The sequence below is a fragment of the Microplitis mediator genome, chromosome 11 (genome assembly GCF_029852145.1).
Source record: "Microplitis mediator isolate UGA2020A chromosome 11, iyMicMedi2.1, whole genome shotgun sequence".
NCBI classification, from domain to species: domain Eukaryota; kingdom Metazoa; phylum Arthropoda; class Insecta; order Hymenoptera; family Braconidae; genus Microplitis; species Microplitis mediator.
This window is the reverse complement of record NC_079979.1, coordinates 1,722,501-1,742,996: the sequence shown is the minus strand read 5'-3', so window position 1 is coordinate 1,742,996 and position 20,496 is coordinate 1,722,501. Positions and strand designations below refer to the sequence as shown.

Here is a 20,496-nt window from a genome sequence, read left to right as displayed (position 1 = left end):
TGCTTTCAGATCTCAAATTGATTTTACATCCGCTTCCTGTAAATTGTGATTCACGTGAAAGGACTAGGGTTTAAATTGACGATGGCAATAGCCCAATCGTAGCATCGATAATCGCTAAATTACCTCTGAATGCCAATCCTTTCATCTATTCTAACGTCTCTTCGTATCTCAACATCTCTAGGTCCATCCCAATTTATATCAAGGGTTTTTGTTAAGACAAATAAATTCATTAATTATTTAAATATTAATGCCTCTAGCAACGCCATAAAAAAATCTTCATACGTATCAAAGTTATCCGCTCATTATACAGACCGGGCACCCAAAGGGACACCAAGTAATGAAACCGCAGCAACACACGTACTCTTTTTTATCCTCGTAACGAGCAAGAGCGCCTCAAAGCGAACAGATATTAAAATTAGAGACAGTCCCTCGGAAAAAATAACCTCTGAAATAAAAAAAAACATAACCCAAAAATAAATAATAAAAAAACACATCTGAGACTAAAATGGCGATTGAAATTTTCTAACTAACTCGTGCAAATAAAAAATTTTTCTCGTGATATTACGTAACGACATTTGTGCCAATCAATGAGAAAGTTCATTAGACCGTCCCCTTTTTTATTTTTTTAAATTTGATTTCTTACCCGGGGGTAGATCTCACGATAGCCAGCGCAGTTGTATTTTCTCTAACTGATAGTATCGTTGAAAAAAAATATAAAAAAACCCTCGCGTGTCGATTTTATTGTAAACTATTGATTATACTGATCAATAATGATTAAAAATGATAACGAATAAATAAATATAAATATTTAATGACCGTGTGCGTGAGTGGTTACATCGAATAATAAAAAACTCTATACTTTCTATCTTGTTGTCACATCAGTATATTCCTCCATTTTACTTTTAATAGCGGCATTAAAAAAAAACAAAGCTACCGAGAATAGCATGACGTCATGAGGACACTGGGAGACCAGGACACTAACTACGACGACATATCCCGAGAGTTTAAACCACCCTATTCCTCCACCCTTTATTATTGGTATTCTCGTCGAGGGTTCCACCTCTTTTCTCATCTCTCGTTAGCCCTAGTCCTCCCTCCCCCTTACCCACATATGACTACCATATCCTTCGCCTTCTCCTCCCACTGTTCCTTCTCTTACCCTTTTTTAGAAAAATAAAAAAAAGAAACCCCTATATCAGAACCTATACCCTTCATCATATCCAAGCGTAACCACGACGCTTCGACCAACAAACTCGAGTAACCGTAAGGGGACGTTATTCTCACGTATGCAATTTTTTATATTTTTTTTTATTGTACTGTCATTTGTCTCGAGTTTCTCTCCTGGCGAAACTAAGGGAAGGTGCTTTGAATATATATTAAATCACCAAGTCAAAAAGGGTTGTGACTAAAAATTAGTCATGATAAAATTTTATAATTTTATTAAAAGGATTATTTTGTTTCTGACCGTTTTTAGCCTCCATCAGACGACATCCTACTCATTTCTGAATCAGTTTTTCACGTCCAAGCAATTATTAATTCGTATTGCGATTATTAGGAGCGTGTTAGTACAGTACCCGTGTAAAAAAAATTTGTTCCAAAAAGATTCCAAAAAAGTTCTGCATGTGGAACTTCTAAACATGAGACAGATTAGAACTTCGAATGGAACTTTTATGGAACGTTAGTCATTTTGATGGTAAATAAAAAGTTTTTATGAGTGAATTTAGAGTCAAAAAAGAACGTTCTTAGAAATTTTTGGAATTTTAAATGGACATTCAAAAAAAGTTCCATAATCACCACTTTTGGCCTTTTTCGAAAGCTAAAAAAGACGTTCCAAAAACATTCAAAAATGGTTCAAAAATCGTTACTTTACAACCTATTATAGAACTAAAGTAGATGTTCCAAAAACATTCCAAAAAAGTTCCAGAATCACCACTTTTGACTTTTTATGGACTAAAAAAGGCGTTCCAAAAACTTTCAAAAATCACTTCTTTTGCATCTTTTGTAGAATAAAGACGTTCCAGAAACATGCCAAAATAGTTCAAAAATCACTACTTTTGAATTTTTTATAGAACTAAAAAAAAACGTCCATAAAAAATTCCAAAAAAGTTCCAAGAACGTCCTTTTTTGACTCTAAATTTGCTCATAACAACTTTTTTTTTACCATCAAAATTACTAACGTTCCAAAAAAGTTCCATTCGAAGTTCTAATCTGTCTCATGTTTAGAAGTTCCATATGCGGAACTTTTTTGGAATCTTTTTGGAACGAGTTTTTTTTACACGGGTAGTGATGGCTCAGAATGTACCTGTGAGGTCTTAGGACCAGTACAGAACGATGTTCGGACCACAGGTCCTGGTTGGAAGATTTTTGGAACTAGACTGACACCAGAAGTTCGTCTCTAGACTAAAAATTTTTGTAAATTAATTAGTGAAAATTAGTAACAATGAATAGATAGCGTGAAAATGATGTATTGTTGATGAAAACTTTGAGTTTAGCTGGTGGAAAAGTGGCAGCAAGTTTGTGAAGGAGCGTGATAGGTAAAATGGTGGAAAGGGTCGCGCAAAAAGGCCATCAAGTGAATGAGAATCATACAGAAAAGAGAAGCAACAGCAACAGCAGCAGTACCAGAAGCTGGAGTTTGAGTAGAAGAGCCAGAGAAGCTGTACCAGCAGTAGCATTTATTTCACAATCAGCAGCTCTCGAATCGTTGGCATTGTTGCCAGTCGCTTATTGACAGAATAGCTCGATACGAAACGCTCAGCCGCTAATCTCTGACATTTAATGCGCGCTTCTTGCGCTTATATACGCGAGACGTTTTCACATACACTCTGATCTCGTGTGTCTGATTCTCATTGTTTTATACCCCTTGCTATACATACATATTCCAATACATATATATGCACACATATTATCTACAATTATTATATTTTTAAAATAATAACTTGGGCATTAAAAATATCTTAACGTCAACCTTGAACCGATCTAACTCTCAAATCTAAACTATTCCTAGCGTTCTAACGAATTCCCTAGAACTCTATTACAGGGATCCCTATCGAAAATCCCTATAAAGATTTTCACATGGCGTTTTCAGATGGGTTTCCATATGGTTTTTTCGTGAAAGTCACCATAGATTCCTATATAGACTCTTACATGGTTTCCCATGGAATCCACACTGTGCTGAATTTCTATAAGAATCCAGCATAGATTCCTATGTGCATTCTTCCATGGTATTTTTGATGGATTCCCATACAGTTTTCTGCAGGAATTTAGCATAGAATCATATAGATTTTCAATTGAATTTCCAAGGGAATCCACACCATGCCGAATCTATGGAGAAATACAAGTACCCAGTTTCCCATATGGATTCAGATGTACGGTTACCCATGCGGAACCCCCGTAGGAGAGACTAGAATCTTATACTTTTCCATATGGATTTCCTATATGGGAATTTAGTCATCCAGTTTCCCTTAGGAATTTCTTATATGGGGATCTAGGTATCCTAAGGTTCCTACATGGATTTTCTGTAGGGAAATTTAGGGACCCATACTTTCCTACATGGATTTCTATGCAAATCTGTCCTTTCTTATGTGGATTCCCATAGTTTCCTATAGGATTTCCACGGATTCCCATATAACTTTACACGGATTCTTTCAAATTATTCTATTATGATTTGAAGTTGTCCAAGTAATCGAGCACCAGCTTTATTCGCAGATCTTAGACTGCTGCAGAAATATAAGTATTGAAATAATCTAAAAATAATTGAAATGTCATAAATTTAAATACATTAATAAAATATCAAATTAGATTACTGCGCATTAAAATATTAAAATTAATAAATGAGTAATGAGAAGCAAAAAGAAATTAACGATTTAATTCATATATAGGATTTATTATAAAATACTTTTCCTCAACTCGTCGAATGTGCCAATAAATTTTAAAACTCACGTCCGGAATATTCTTTCCTCAATAATACCTTCCACTCATTTCAACTCTTCTTTTTTAACTACTACTGTTATTATTATTATCATTATTATTATTCTTTTATTATTTCATTTTACCCTTTTCTTTTTATCAATCCTTTTTTGGCTCCTTCTTTTTATATATATATATATATATATATATATATATATATATATATCGGACGTTGCGGACATTGCGAATTTCATAGAGCATTACGTATGGTAGAACAGACATCTCCGGTGTCTTCTCCCCTGACGTCCAAACCTACCACTTCTCATACCTACCACTCATATATGCCTTTTTACCTCTTTCCACTATCCTATACCAACCTCTTTTACATCGTCGTATTCTACCGTTCGCTTTTCTACTCCCTCCTTTACTCCATCTCTACCACCTCCTCAACCTCCATCTACATCTCCTCCACCTCTTTCACGTCTTTCTCATACCCAGTACTCTTTACCCGTTCAATATTTCTCTCTGGCGAATATCCCAAGCTAATATATGGTTTCTACCGTGCTACGCACTCGCCGAACCATGTATATCACATATATATATATACACACTTGGATACGTATTCATAAACGCCCCGCGACCATAATGCAAATCAGAGACTTTGTGGTTCAATATTAATTTTATAACTTTAATTTACAATTTACTGTTCAGTTTTCATTTATTTCAAAATTTTTAATTGCCACCCAGTAATTCATGTTACCAAATTTCAAGTAAATACTTAACATTCTTGGCGGTCAATTTGAAATTGGCGCCTAATTTTAAGAAGACGTCAACATACTGAAGCGCCTTGGTCTTGAAATTTGTTATTGCCACTCAAATTCATGGTTGCGTTCGGAAATCTTCTAGTTCTAGATCTCGCTATTGGCTAGAGCTAAAGCTAGATCATTTCCGAATGCACCCCATGTTATCAAATTTCAAATAAATACTTAATATTCTCGGCGGTCAATTTGGAATTGGCGCCCAATTATGAAAAGACGTCAACTTACCATAGCGCCTTGGTCAAAAAGTTTTTTATTGACATCAGTAGCACTCAGGATGGCGCCAAGTTAAAAATTGGCGGGCAGCTGCAATTATTTTTAAAATCCGTTATCTACGAGTATAAGAAAAAAAAATGTAAATAAAAACCCTAACAATGTAATATATAAAGCGGCCATTATTCCGAGGTTGTTATTATGAATATACATATTTTTTAGTAAGTTTAAACATAACGATAAGTTACACGCGTCCAAACGCGTAACAACCCCCATCGGCAAGGTGCTTCGTAATAAGCATAAATCCTCAGCGGGCTTATCTAGCCTCGCGCCCCCAGAAGAACGCTAAAATAAAATATCACAGCCTTCCCAACCACTTTTCCCCCTTAGACGGTCCTGGCCCCTACCCCCAGCGGCACGATCGCACAATGCGAAGGAGACTACCCTTATGTAGATACGCCACATACTCGGCTAGGCGTTCGCTAACCCCTTACTGAAAAAAACTCCCCTCCTCAGCTGGGAGCGGTCATTTTTTTGGACCTCTTCCGACTGGTTCTATACTGAGTCTCTGGGGAGTCCGTCCACTCTTTCCCTCGCTACTCGGCTTTCTGATAAGTTTGAATAAAGTGGATCTCTACGTAGTGGTCCAGGGGGCTTTAGTTAGCCAGAATGAGATGCAAAAGGTAAAAATGAAAATAAAGTTAAAAAATATAAAAAAACAAACTGAAAAACCAGGAGGTGGTGATGCTGGGGAGGGAGCTGATAAAAAAGGATAAAATCTGGGAAAGAAATAAACCACTCGTAATTTGGATTGCGTGGGTATGAAATAAGAGTAATAGAGAGCGAGATCTATTGAATGCGATTGGAGATTGAATGGGTAGTTTCGCTGGTATGGAAGTTGAATTGCCAGGATTTGGATATGCGGTAAGAGATCTCACTGTGTTTTCAGATTATTAGTACTCGTAGTTTTTATTTTTTCACGGTAATTAGTTATTAGTCGCTCGTAGATGATGAAAATCGATTATTTTTGTTAATCCTTAGACTTATTTAGTCAATGCAACGAAATAATTTAGATCAAAATCACGACTTTTGGACGTTCGAGCCAGTAATTAAATTTTTCATCCACGCTTGGGATTATTCTGGTTTTCGTTACTAAAGTTTGTAACCTCTCCTGAGATTTTTGATATCCAAGCAAAAATTTCGTAGCTCAAATTCAGACGATAAGTCCGTGTTTGGGCCTTCGAGCCTCCACTCGTACATTCTAGCCCTCGCTTAGACTTTTTGGCGCATGTTGATTAGAAATACTAGGGCATCGATTTTGTCGACCCTCATTAAAAATTTTAAACTCAAATTCAAACCTCTAACTCAATAATTTCACTTGAAAGCTAACACTCTGAACAAAAAAAAAATGGTATCGAATCTATTGTGAGGATAAAATTATCCTTCGTAGTACGGAATATTATTAAAAGTAACTTGAATCCAGTATCTCCATTCAACATAACACAATTAAAATAAATTACATCCCATAACTCAAACTTGATAAAACAAACTATATTAAAAAACAAGGAACCAAAATTATAATGAGTATTGCATCGAATAAACAATAAACCCAGCTATACGCTTACACACACAGACACACATATTCGAAGCCGCCCGTAGGCCTTTTTAGATGTACGTAACCATCGAGGTGTTTGGATATCGGCGGCATAAGCCGAAGGGGGTAAAAGTTACAGCCGTAGCCCGGGAGGGGTAGAATCGGAGGCAGTACAGAGTGGTATAAGGTAAAGGGTTGGAAGCCCGATCAGTCATTAGACAAGTGGGTATTCACATATATCGAGTTGTAAAATCGATAGGGGTGTCCGTTACCCGTATCCCATAAGGGAGCTCTCTATTTCTCTCACTCCCCCTGACATCCCTGCTCTTATTCTTACTATTGTCGTATAGACTCATCTGTCTAGCTCCTTCACTCACAACGAGATATCAGTTGTTACTCTTCGTCTCCCGGTTGCTTTAGCTCTTTCTCTCGACGTGCCAGCTCGCCACCAACCTACTGATGCTTCGTATCGTTCTCAATCCTCTAGCATCTCCCATCTCCCATACAACCGCTACCCATCTCGCAGCAACACTAGCCCCGGTACGAGTAAAACCACCCCGAAATACCTCATACCACTAGCTGGCGCCCACCGGCACCCACTACCTCACTCTCACCCGTTCCTTCGACTCCTTCCATAGCTTCTTCCTCACTCCACATCAAAATCACCCTCCTACTCTCAACTACCCGCCGAACGTATCCAGTCCTTGCATATTAATCCTGCCCATAATTCCCACTTCCAGTTTCGGGCAACCCTTCGACTCACTCTTTCTCCTTCCATCTCTATCACCCTCAAAGCTACCGAGCTATACCAACCCGTCCGACGATGCACAACACAGAATAAGAGAATGACAAAGATACGATACTAAAGATAACGCGCAGTATGAATGAGATGGAATAATGTATATAAATGTTTTAAATATATATCTACATATTTTTGCGTGTGTGTGTGTGTGGTGGGTATTAGAATGAGAGGACAATTGAGTATTTTTTTTATCACAATAGGGGAATGAAATATTTCGTGTAAGGATAGAATGAATCATAGAAAATAAAACTTTTATTTTTGGTTTCATTCGTTAAATTTAACCCGCATTTGGACATTTTTAGCCTAGATTAGGACATTCCAGCCTTTGTTAGGATTATTTATACCCATACTGAAACACTTAGCGGTCCATGTTAGGACACTTTAGTCCGTGCTAAGATTGATAGTACCCATGTCTAAAATACTTTAGACCATGTTAGTATTATTTATGCCCATATTAGGACAATTTATTACGACACTATAACAATTTAAAGCCATTTTATAGCATCATCATTTAAAACTTTTTAAAACAAATAATAAACAAGAGCCATCTTGAATCATATAAGCATAAATGAGTTCTGACGTGATTGTAATATCACTTGGGAGTAAGACAGAGATAAAATTAATATATACCTCGTTGTTATGTATACATATATATGAGAATAAAATACAAACTTGCGTGGGTTCGTGAGCGACTATCGTAAGGGGGTGCCGTTCTCGGGTTACGCGTGTGCGCGCAACGGAGATTGATTATACTAGAGTAGAGAAAATGTGATCAATAGGGACGGGCAAACAAAAGCCCGGTCACGATGCAGATATGAAAAATTTTCGCTTGGGGATTAACCCAAGGGGGATGCCGATGTGCTAGCGGCTTGATATTCGTCATCTGAAACCACTGGCGACGCGGGCCACCGTCCCGTCTGTTAGATATTTAATGTTTTTTATTTTTTTATCTATCTTTAAGTTCATGATAGCGTCTAAGAGTTGTCCAACTCCAACAAACTTGCCACTTATGATCGCACGTTAATAGTGTTCGTCATTAGTAAGCGTTATTAGGGAGGCTTTCGAAGCCTCAGGGAAGGACAGGTGGAAAATTAACACTCCAGACGATCGATCTTCACTCAACCTCTTCCCCCGAAACAATTTGCAAAGATTATCAATATCATTTTCTAATTATCGGTTCGAATCGATTTATAAATTTTTTATTTTAGATGAATTTCAAAGTTTGTGTTGTAAATGATCATTGATTTCAGACAATGAAAAGGGTTTATTTCCCAGTAGGATTAATTCTGTCTCGGGAATACTTGATCGAAATTTGTATTCGAGTTGTATATAGATTTCATCCACTTGATATCGCATCTCATTGTTCAAGCTCCAACTCAGTTAGGAACAAGCTTAGAAAAGTCTCGAGTTAATAATTTATCAAAATAAATATTTCGACAAATCGCTCCTTCCTACCCCAATGGATAAAATTTAATTTTCATTGAGACTGACCCAAACTAGCCCACTTAGTAAAATAATTCTAAAAACTCGTAAATTAATCATCTGTCCAACAACGACCCGCCCGAGTTCCTAAAAATTCACAATTTGGCAGGCTAATTTTTTTGTAATACAAAAACTAATACCATTATTGATTCCCAGCCGTTAATTTGTGATGTTGACAACGACAATTACATAGAAAGCAAAAAAAATAACCAACATGCAATGTTAAATTATTGATTCTGTAAACTGAGGACAATCGACACGTAATATACTGTCTCTGTCTAGCTCATTTTCCTATAAAACAGCCCTCACACACAGTAATATATAATTCTGCTACCTCATTTCTCATGTACTACCGTTTGTTAAAGCGCCCAACGGATAAATAAACCAACTACAAACAGACAAGTTCGTGCGTCAAGGTTCATCGATCTCTTGCAGTGTTAACCACTAATAAATTCAATCGATCAAATAAAAAAAATCTACATAAATAAATAAACAATCAGTTGACCAACTCGACCAAATAATAAGTCGACTAAATAATAATTTATCAAGATACATGTTGAATATCGGTAGAAAATTGAGGTCCACGATTAACTCATCGAACCAAACTGAACGCGGAAATGCGAATAATAGGAGAAAACAATTGCCGCGATCGTTTACCCCAGCGCGGCATTTACCACCATCCGAAACCCGTTCACCGTTCACTTCTGACTCCTGTTTCCACTAGATCCCGAACCTCTGTTGCACCCCTCCCAACTCCCACAAACCCTCTGTTACCTATTCGCACACGGGACGCTAAACGCATTCGTGATTACTCGTGCAAATATATTGCGTATTGATAGCATTTAAATCCAATTCTCTCTATTACACTTTAACCTACATTCCCAATTTTTCAATTCTCTTCCTTCTTTTTGCCTTTACAAACTTGGGAGCCTGTTATAGTTTAAAATTACAAAATTTTTGGTCCTTCGAGCCATTACTTTTTTGTAAATAACTAGTCGAATTTTTCGATTCAGAAGTTTTTATTACACAGTCGATACAGGCCGTTGATTTGAAGGTATAAATAAGTAGACGACGTGGCCCGTCGATCAAAGACCACGCTATGCACACATCGATGACGTTATTACGTTTTTTTAATACACGATAACGTGAGAATTAGGTTTATGATATTATTCCAATCGATCGGTGGTTTCCTTTATTGTTACTTGCTGTAAGCTCTACTTAACATCGATTTAATTTACATTGTATGTATTAGAAGGTAAAGTATATATTATACATATATAAATTTATTAAACCTTATTGTCGATAATCGATACAAGGCGTTTTAACCCACATTAAAAAACTATAAGCGTATTGCGCCCATGTTAGGAATTATTCTAACCAGGAAAATTTTTTCTGCTCAATTTTAGATTAACCAATTGGTAGAAGAAGTAACGAGGTTACAACAAAACTTACAAAGACTTCAAGAAACAAGTGCCGCGACCACAGCACGGCTCGAAGAAGAGCTTGAGTCCCGTCGACAGCAAATCAACCGACTGGAAGCAAAGCTCGACCGGCAGCGTGACTACGATGATCTTAAGCGCGAAATAAGTGTTCTGCGATCGGTTGATCTCTCACAGATTCCCACGGGGGAACCGGGCAAGAGTCTTGAACACTTGCTGATGGAGCGAAGCAAAGCTCTCCAGCAGGCCGAGACCTTAAAGCCGTCAACTACACCCGATACCGTCGGTAAGTTCAAAACTTTTAGATCCATTTTCATTATTTTTCTAATCGCCTACGATTCACTATCGAGCTAACAATTCATGACTCCCAACATAAATATGTAATAACACGATCATTGATCAACTTGATGATATATATTAAATTACTCTCTACCTTACATGTTATTATTTATGCTAGACAAGTTGATAAATAAATAAAATAAATAAACTCTCTCGTACACATTAATAAAGTTCAATGAACTAGCAGATAATTTAAAGACTACATTCATTCAATCATTTTGTTCATAGACCACTTTTTTTTATGCCGCGACACGCACGTGAACCCACCGTTCCGTTAAAGCAAACAGATCTTTATTATTATTTTTTTCTTATTTATACAAAAGACTGAGGTTTAAAATAATAATTAAATGGCTGTTACTAATCCTGACTCTCTTTCTTCTGGTAATAAAGGGGCTGATTTTAAAAAAATAGCAATAAAGTATTTATTAATAAATAAAATGAAGACGCAATCGTAAAAATAACTCGGCTTGCTTGCTCTTGTGTCACTTAACTCTATTTTTGTCTCCACGTCATTCTCACTTGATCGCTTATCCATTCTCATTCCACACTTAAATTATGTATTTACAGTACCAATCATTTATTTCAATAAAATCATATTTATTTTATATTTTTATCGTTACTTTTTTTTATATTAAATGATCGGCACTGTAATGACGCTCATGCACTAACTCTGGCCGCAATATCCCAATTTTTCCTTAAAGTCCATTGATATGTTATACTTTAATTCTTTTGCCTGGAAATCGATTTCAAGAATCGGGCGTAGATAGCAAAGAGATTATTATTTTTTTTAACCTCTGCTGGATAATTTCCTTGAATTCCTAACTCTTGAGCTCCTCAACTCCTTAGTCCGTAAAAATCCTGAGATCCTGGACTCCTTGGGTCCCTAGTCCTTGAAAGTTCCAGTTTCTTGATTCCAAAAGAAATAGCCAGTGCCCTTAGAAATTTAAAAATAATAATATCAAGAACGAAATTTGAAGGAGAGTCTGGATTAGAATAGACTCAATTCAAATCACATAAAAAATAAAATTCCCAACAAAAGCTCGAGGTGGTTTCGTGGGTATAAATTGGGAGACGGTGAATGAAAAACTATTTGGTGGTTGCAGGTGGACTCGCTTCGCCCCTGCATCGCGCCTCGACCGCGTCACCCCACGTCACGGGAGGTGTTGGTATTGGTAGTGTTAGTGGTGGAAGAAGTACAACACCTGCATCCATTACTGGAACCCATCCATCGACCACATCAACATCAACTCGCCTAACTCCAACGCCAACTGGCGCCCAAAGTATCCTATTTCCCCCACCCCTTCAAAATGTTGAGACCTTTGGTTCATTTTTGGGCGAAGAGATCGTTGCCAATTGGCGTCGATCTCTCGAACGTTCGATAATGAGCCAGCAGACAAATTCCTCGACCTTGACCTCGACCACATCGACCTCAGTGGCCGTACAATCCTTAAATATTCAGCAGAGTACCCAATCCACCATTGGCGCCCAACCAATAGCTACAATAGCATCTACACAAGTTAATAACGCAGCAATACAATCATCAAATCATCATCTACCGTCTCCGTCAACAGATCCAGTATCATCAGCATCAACGACGTCAACATCCACCTCGATCAACCCAGCGCCAGCTAAGTCAGTAACTCCAATCACCAGCTGTGTTATTGATGCGTCTGAGAAAGCTCCAACGCCCATTCCGGGCCATGAAACTCCAGCTCCACCGACACCCACTTCAACAGGTGCACTGACATCTCCATCAAGTCTTATGCAGCCTTCAGCAATCCTAGAAGGCAACAGCATCAGTAGTCTCAGTCAAATGAATGGCTCACTGATCATGGCGCCCAAGAGTCCCGATGAGTGCCACAACAATAACAATAACAACAGCCATCATCTGACAAATAATAACAGTATTGGACTGAGTGTCCTTGATACACTCAAGTCACCATTTAGGTTTGACGATCGTAACCACCCGTTCCGATTCGGCGACGAGTTTGGTGCCGCAGGCATGGCTGGCCGTCTTGGAGAATCTTTGATACCAAAAGGCGATCCCATGGAGGCACGTCTCCAAGAGATGCTGAGATACAATATGGACAAATATGCCAGCCAAAACTTGGACACTCTACATATCGCAAGACGAGTGCGCGAATTGCTGTCAATACACAATATTGGGCAGCGATTATTTGCCAAATACGTACTGGGTCTTAGTCAAGGGACTGTCAGTGAGTTACTGAGTAAACCTAAACCTTGGGATAAACTTACGGAGAAGGGACGTGACAGCTATCGTAAAATGCACGGATGGGCATGCGATGAGAACGCCGTACTGCTACTCAAGTCCTTGATACCCAAAAAAGGTGAGTTATTAATCTTGTTACATCACCTAACCTGTACCTAAATTGATCCCTTACCCAAGTCCTTGGCAGCGGTTGGATTTTCTTGGAATGTATCTCACTTGACCTTTTAAATTACAATTAGCCCGTTAATTTTCACTGGACTGATTTCGGGGTATTATGAATTGGGTAGATTTCGGGCAAAAAATGAAATGGGCCAATTTCGGCTGGTGTATTAAATTGATTGAAGTAAAAATTATTCTACAGAGGCCGAAATTGGTCCCGGCAAACTTTTTGGAAAAGTGGGCCAATTTCGGGCATAGTGAAAATTGAAGCGCCATGTCATGACTCATTATTTAACAGTTATTAATAATTAACCCAACGCTTACTAATCCAACCTTTGCCAATGACTTAGCACATGCATTTTATCATCTAATACGAGATAATATATAATTTTAATAAATAATTGTAGATGAGATTAATTGATGTTGATTTAATTAATACAAACCAGTTGGGTACCTGGTCGCTATTGATTGTTCTGCTTTTGGCAGCCATATTGTTTAGACTAATAGCTCCTGGGAATAGGCTGCAGGGTGTGAGGAAGTAAGAGATGAACGTAGTTGAGGGTTTGACGGGTTTGAGGGTTTCTATGTCTATCTCACGTTATTCTTACTCTTACTCTCTTGTTGGGTTCAAATTAAGAAGGGGAGTAAATAAGTTCTGGGGTAAGATGAGCCGATTATTTTTTAATTAAATCCTTTAAAATTAATACAAACTACTGAGCTTAGTTCAAATATCTGCTACGAACTAGTTTAGATTCTAAAACAACCGGTAATTTGAAATATCGATATTACAATTTTTTGTCAATTGCTCATTACTCGGTTTATATTGAAAATAAGTATGAGTTGTGGGTACTCTTTCCAGAGGATTTTAAACTCTCTACAACTTTAGTCCTCATAAATTTAGTCGTACGGCCAACCGTTTCCGGGATATTAGTAATCGTCATAAAAACGTGAATTGCGAAAACTTGGGTTTTTGGTATCTAATCACTTTAGATTAATTTTTATTAGCATACATGTTGCGTAATATATTTTTTGACGATTCATTATACCCTACATTCTTTGATACAATAAAAAATATCAGTGTCCTTGTTGATATCCGGTGGAATGTTTAAAATATGAGGCAAATATTAGTCGGGACAGCTAATGAGTACATATCGTCGTGCGTCAATGGATTGTCGGTTTCCGTTGGACTGTAACTGATAATTTTTTTGTCATTTATTAATAACGGGAAGAAATAAAAATGGCCATTAATTAAAAGTAAATGATAAATTACGTGTTTTAATTTTGATTGGGCAATAAAATATCGAGGAATCAGCAATCGATTGGTTGTTATTGCCACCACAAAGTTTGTCGAGTAGAGAGTTAGTTCATAGCAGTCAAGAACTCTCTCAGAAATCAAGGAGCCACAGAATTGGGAATAAGAGGCAGCCGCTCGTGGTTTTCTATTATCGTCGAGTGACAAATCTCAATAACTTTTGTCTTTAAACCCTTGAAATGTTAAAAATAATAATTGAAATATTAATACAATACTCAAAAAAAAAATGTTTAACCGAGCATAAGACAATGAGACAAAGACTCGAATATATAAATTACAATATCAAATAATTTTTTTTATTATTGTTATTTTTTGCTTTACTCAGTTTCCTTTTATCGTTTGCGGTTTGTTTGCGCGCTAACGAGCCCCTTTATCGCGATTGAACGGCTTTCTATTTTTTTTTATTTATTTTTATTAATAGGATCTTTTTTTTCTTTTTAAAGTCAACGCCTAGACGATTGATTAAATTTTATTTAATTTTATTGAGATTTTCATAGCATCGATTTTTATTTTTAAATTTTTAATATCGATTGTGTTTGAATGAAATCGATATGACCAATTCGATTCATCGGTTTTGGTCGATTCGATTCATCGATTTTGTTCGATTCAATACATCGATTATCGTGATCCAATATCGATCATATTCGATTCGATAAGTCGATATCGGTCTTATTCGATAGGTCGATGGATTGAATCGATAGATTAATATCGTGATTCGATATATAGATTGTTACTATTCCATATATCGATTGTTATCATTCGATATATCGGTATTTTTGTTTAAAAATTGGCGGGAAAATTCAAATTTTTGAAATTGACAAATTTTTCTTTTTTTTTTCTAATATCTTTGAGGTGAGAAAGGTGAAAAAAGTGATGAAAAAAATTACAAAACATCAAATTGTTTTCGTGTGAATTTTCCTATATATATATATAAATTTTTTTTTATTTTGTTGAGTGAATAATAAGAATTATTTATTGAGAAATACAATTGTTACCGAGCTTAAAGAGATTGTCTATCGGTACATAAATAATATAAATATACAGTAATAGAAGAATATAGAGTTTTAGTATCCGTGCGAGCCGGTTCGCCGCGCATTGTTGCGCACATCATCATCATCATCATCATCATCGTCATTATCATTATTATTATCAACTTCTGTTAATTTTCGTCTAACTTATTTCAATCATTCAGTACAATAATAACGTCTACACAAACACTGCTCAGAAGAATAAGATACATACAATAAAAATAATAATAATAGTAATGAAATAAAAAACCAAGACTCGTAAAATGATAAAATCTTGTTGCTAATTAACTCAACTGTATTTGTGACTTACGTTAAGACTAATTTGTCAGAGAAATTTTATTTTATATATAATTTTTTTTTTCTTAACAATACAATTCTCAGAGAAAGATATAAAATTTTATATAATTATAATATATATTTATAAATAATTACCGTTATTAATTATTTTTAAATTAAAAAAAAAAATTTATCTTATGACTGGATTTGTAATTAAATAGAATTTTTAATTCAAAAATAGACTTTCGTTTGATTCGATGATGGTTTAAATTTAAACATCGATTGATATAAAATCGATACATCGATTGCACTGTCTCAAATATAATGTCATTTAATATATCTCGAAGACAGTATAATCGATAGATTGAAGGTAATAAATCGATATATTGAACTTCGATATATTGATTATACTGTCTTCGATATATCAGTAGTCAATGTATCGATTGTGCCGTCTTCGATGCATCGAAAGTCAATACATCAATTGTACTGTCATCGATATATCGATTGCCCTGTCTTCGATATATTGTCATTTAATATGTATCGAAGACAGTATAATCGATAGAGTGAAGGTAGTAAATCGATATCTTGAACTTCGAGATATTGATTATACTGTCTTCGATATATCAGTAGTCGTATCGATTGTACTGTCTTCGATGCATCGAAAGTCAATATATTAATTGTACTGTCATCGATATATCGATTACACTGTCTTCGATATATCGTCATTTAATATATATCGAAGACAGTATAATCGATAGATTAGTGTAGTAAATCGATATCTTGAACTTCGATATATTGATTATACTGTCTTCGATATATCAGTAGTCGTATCGATTGTGCTGTCTTCGATGCATCGAAAGTCAATATATCAATTGTACTGTCATCGATATATCGATTGCACTGTCTTCGATATATTGTCATTTAATATGTATCGAAGGCAGTATAATCGATAGATTGAAGGCAATAAATCGATATAATGAACTTCGATATATTGATTATTCTGTCTTTGATATATCAGTAGTCAATGTATCGATTGTGCCGTCTTCGATGTATCGAAAGTCACTATATCGATTGTGGCGTTTTCGATAAATAGAAAAAATCGATTTATAAAATCAATCATCCTCGGTAGTTATCAGTTCCATAATATATCGAATCGACCAAAATCGATACATCAAATCGAAAAAATCGATATATTAAAAAATTTTTTTTTACAAAATTTAAAAAAATACCGAAAAAATAACGTAATCACAAGATATTTAAGCAATTTTTTTTAGTATTCAGTTTCCCACGTTGAACAATAACCATAAATAAGTCTTGCTTTATTATTCTCATTATCATTATTATTTAAAAAGTTCTTGTGTCTCGAGGAGTCTTTTGTTACTGATTGCCCAACGTGATGTTTAATTTCATTGTAGTCATTACGCAGTTACAATCCACACACACAACACATATATATATATATATGTATATACAAAAATAAATATCCATACATGTATTTAAAAGACTTAGCAAGTATTTTTCATTATCCCCTTTATAGTTAAGCGTAATTCGAAAGTAATTAATGTGAATCAGACCTCGTCGAACGGACATCTCTTTCCTTTTTAAAACCAGGGCCCTGATGTTTGTTTAATTCGATCCCAGCGACGACGATCAAGGCCAATCGCCGCGGACCGAAACGACTATTTAATAAAACATATATGTATGTATACATATATATCCATACACATATATATGTATGTATAATTCATCTTTATATAACTCTCCCATTTATGATTTTTTATCCCAAGACTATTTCGGGGAAATGGTTCAAAGGAAATAAAAAAAACTACTAAACGTTGGAAGTAAAGCGAAAGACTGATGATAGAAGACCTGGCTTACAATGAAGTCTTTAATGACAAGTTCGCCTCACTCCTTACTCTAAAACTCTCGCTCCACTCCATGACTAAGAAGAGAAGAGTTTGGGCGGTTGTCTTCTAGTCGTTAAACTCCGACACACGACGGCTATTTAGTCAACTTACTGTTACTCTATTTTATCAGCGACTATCATAATAATCAACCTCATAAATCATTGATATCATTAACAAACTTTTGTGTAATTTATTATTTATTAAAACGGAGATTAATGATAACTTTTAAAACAACCAATTTTATAAAATAGTCTTTCAATCATTCAAGAGGACTATCTGAGCGCAGATATTCAAAATTAGGTGATTTTATTCCTATGGTTCATCGCGAATTTTGTGGTAAATATTGAAACAAAGTGTCAGTTGTCGGTACTAGTTCCAACGGAAATTTAATTCCCTACAATTTTTGTCTGACTTAATTTTTTTCTCGGGCCAATGGTTTTCGAGATACGGGCACGCGGCATTAGACCGCGAATTGTAAAAAAAAACAATTTTTCACTTGAAGTCAAGAGTAATGACAGCTAGTAATGAAATCACTTTTTAGGATCACTAGGGATCATTTTTCATAAAACCTGTAGTCTTATAAATCCAATCAATAATATTAAGAAAACCAAAAATCAATGAGAATACACCGCAAGTTGTGCCTTACTTATAGATTATGTTTCAGGGAAAGAACAAGGAATCCCAGCATTCGCACGTGGGCCAACGGAGGGTGCGCCGACGGACATTAATGACGAGCGAATTGCCCATATGCTCAATGAGTCGAGTCAGCATCTACAGCATCTGTCACGAGAGCACGATACCTCGAATGACGCTGACAGTAAGAGTCCAAGTCGATTAGGGTGTCCGAGTCCCTTCGGCAAAGACAGGTACGACAGCCAGAATCGTCGAATCAAAAAGTACGAAAATGATGACATTCCCCAAGAAAAAGTCGTGAGGATTTACCAAGAGGAACTGGCTAAATTGATGGGTCGTCGTGTTGATGATCTGCGCGGACCACGTGATTTCGCGCCCAGGTAAAATATCAGCAGTTATTATCATCTTTAAATCCCTTTAACGCAGTTCTTAAACTTTCTGAGTCGTTGGTTTAAATAATCACTCCCTTAGCAGCCCGATCGAAATTCAATGAGGACAGCATCGTAACGCAATTAATCGTAGTGCGATGTTTTCGCATTTTTTCAGCGCGAACCAGGGTCTCCAGGGTATGGAACGCACCCAAGATGACATTAGAATGGCCTTGGATGCGTACCACCGCGAGCTGCAGAAGCTCAACGCCGCACCTGGTCAAAATGCCACGTTGACGGGCATTCCTGGTCTGCCAACACTCCCAGGTCTTCTGGCTCTCCACCAGCAAGCACTTCACCAAAACCACCTGTCATCCAATGGAGCCGGAGTCCAAGACCTGAGTCTTGGTAAAGTAGACTCACGTACCAAGCTGATGAACGGAGTCTCAGAGGAGGAGAAAGAAAAGATGGAGGAAGCAATGCGGCATGCGGGCAGCGCGTTTTCTCTTGTCCGACCTAAACAGGAACCCGGGACTCAATCAACTCCTGGGGGTTCTAGTGCCAGCTCGCCACTTGGCAACTCTATTCTTCCACCAGCAATCAATCCAAGTGAGGAATTTGCTGGTGCAGCAGCTGCGAGTCCTCTACAGCGAATGGCATCGATCACCAACAGCCTGATCAGCCAACCGTCCACCCAGACCCACCATTCATCAAACCAGCGGCCGTTGAAGGCTGTCTTGCCACCAATAACTCAGCAGCAATTTGATCTTTACAATAATCTTAATACCGAGGATATTGTTAAGAGGGTAAGGAAATACGTAAGTTCATTTTAATAAACTAAACAGTACAGGCATTCCCTAACCTTTGTACCTCATTGCATTCCAGGTTAAGGAGCAACTTTCACAGTATTCCATATCACAGAGATTGTTTGGCGAGTCCGTTTTAGGACTCAGTCAAGGATCAGTCTCTGATCTTCTCGCTCGACCAAAACCCTGGCACATGCTAACCCAGAAAGGCCGTGAGCCTTTTATACGCATGAAGATGTTTTTGGAAGATGAACAGGCAGTCCATAAGCTCGTCGCAAGCCAATACAAAATAGCACCAGAGAAATTGATGAGGACTGGTGGCTACGGCGGCCTGCCTCGTAAGTTTAACTCAGGTCATTGTTTTATTTTTTTTATTTCCATTCTCATCACTTTCAACGCAACTCCTTCACTGTGGAATAGGTGACTAACTTATGATTTGATATTACAGCTTGTGGAACGCCAATGAAGCCGATGCCACCGACCAAGCTGGTGCAGGAACAACTGCAGAATGCTGCCAAGGCCCAGGCAGCGGCAGCGGCTCAAGCTGCAGCCCAAGCAGCAGCTCAGGCAGCTCAGCATGAACAGCAGATGCAGCTAGGACCACCACCAAATCAACAGCATCCTCAACCACCTCCGCCAATGATGCTGACACCTACGAGTCATCATCCGCATGTCCAGCTGACTATGGAGCTGCAGAAAAAGCAAGTGGCTCAGCAGCAACAGCAAATGGGTCTGCATTCGCCACATCAAATGACTTCACCTCTACGCAGTCTTCATCCACACATATCTCCAAGTGTCTACGAAATGGCAGCCCTTACCCAGGACCTGGACACACAGACCATCACCACCAAGATCAAGGAAGCGTTGCTGGCTAATAATATTGGCCAGAAGATCTTTGGTGAAGCCGTACTAGGTCTGTCTCAAGGCTCAGTCAGTGAGTTACTCAGTAAACCAAAGCCCTGGCACATGCTGAGTATCAAAGGCCGTGAGCCTTTCATACGTATGCAACTGTGGCTCTCAGACGCCCACAATGTTGACAGACTCCAGGCACTGAAGAACGAGAGACGTGAGGCCAACAAACGAAGACGCAGCAGTGGACCAGGGCACGACAACAGCTCTGATACATCCAGTAATGACACCGCTGAGTTCTATCACGCAGCGTCACCTGGACCAGGTCCACC

At 37.4% G+C, this 20,496-nt stretch overlaps 1 protein-coding gene across 9 annotated transcripts in view; it reads left to right on the top strand.

The window, feature by feature from the left end:
- Window positions 1-20,496, top strand: part of LOC130677052 (homeobox protein cut-like) — an 83,298-nt gene that overhangs the window by 60,927 nt on the left and 1,875 nt on the right. For 2 of the 9 annotated variants that reach the window (XM_057483614.1, XM_057483612.1), the window contains exons 4-9: window positions 10,225-10,543; window positions 11,700-12,944; window positions 18,161-18,521; window positions 18,664-19,327; window positions 19,395-19,668; window positions 19,764-20,496. The exon at window positions 19,764-20,496 is cut by the window's right edge and continues 1,875 nt beyond it. In XM_057483614.1, coding sequence (XP_057339597.1) covers window positions 10,225-10,543; window positions 11,700-12,944; window positions 18,161-18,521; window positions 18,664-19,327; window positions 19,395-19,668; window positions 19,764-20,496 — 3,596 coding nt within the window. The remainder of the gene's footprint in view (window positions 1-10,224; window positions 10,544-11,699; window positions 12,945-18,160; window positions 18,522-18,663; window positions 19,328-19,394; window positions 19,669-19,763) is intronic. The other 7 variants (XM_057483616.1, XM_057483620.1, XM_057483618.1 and 4 more) reach the window with 7 other exon arrangements.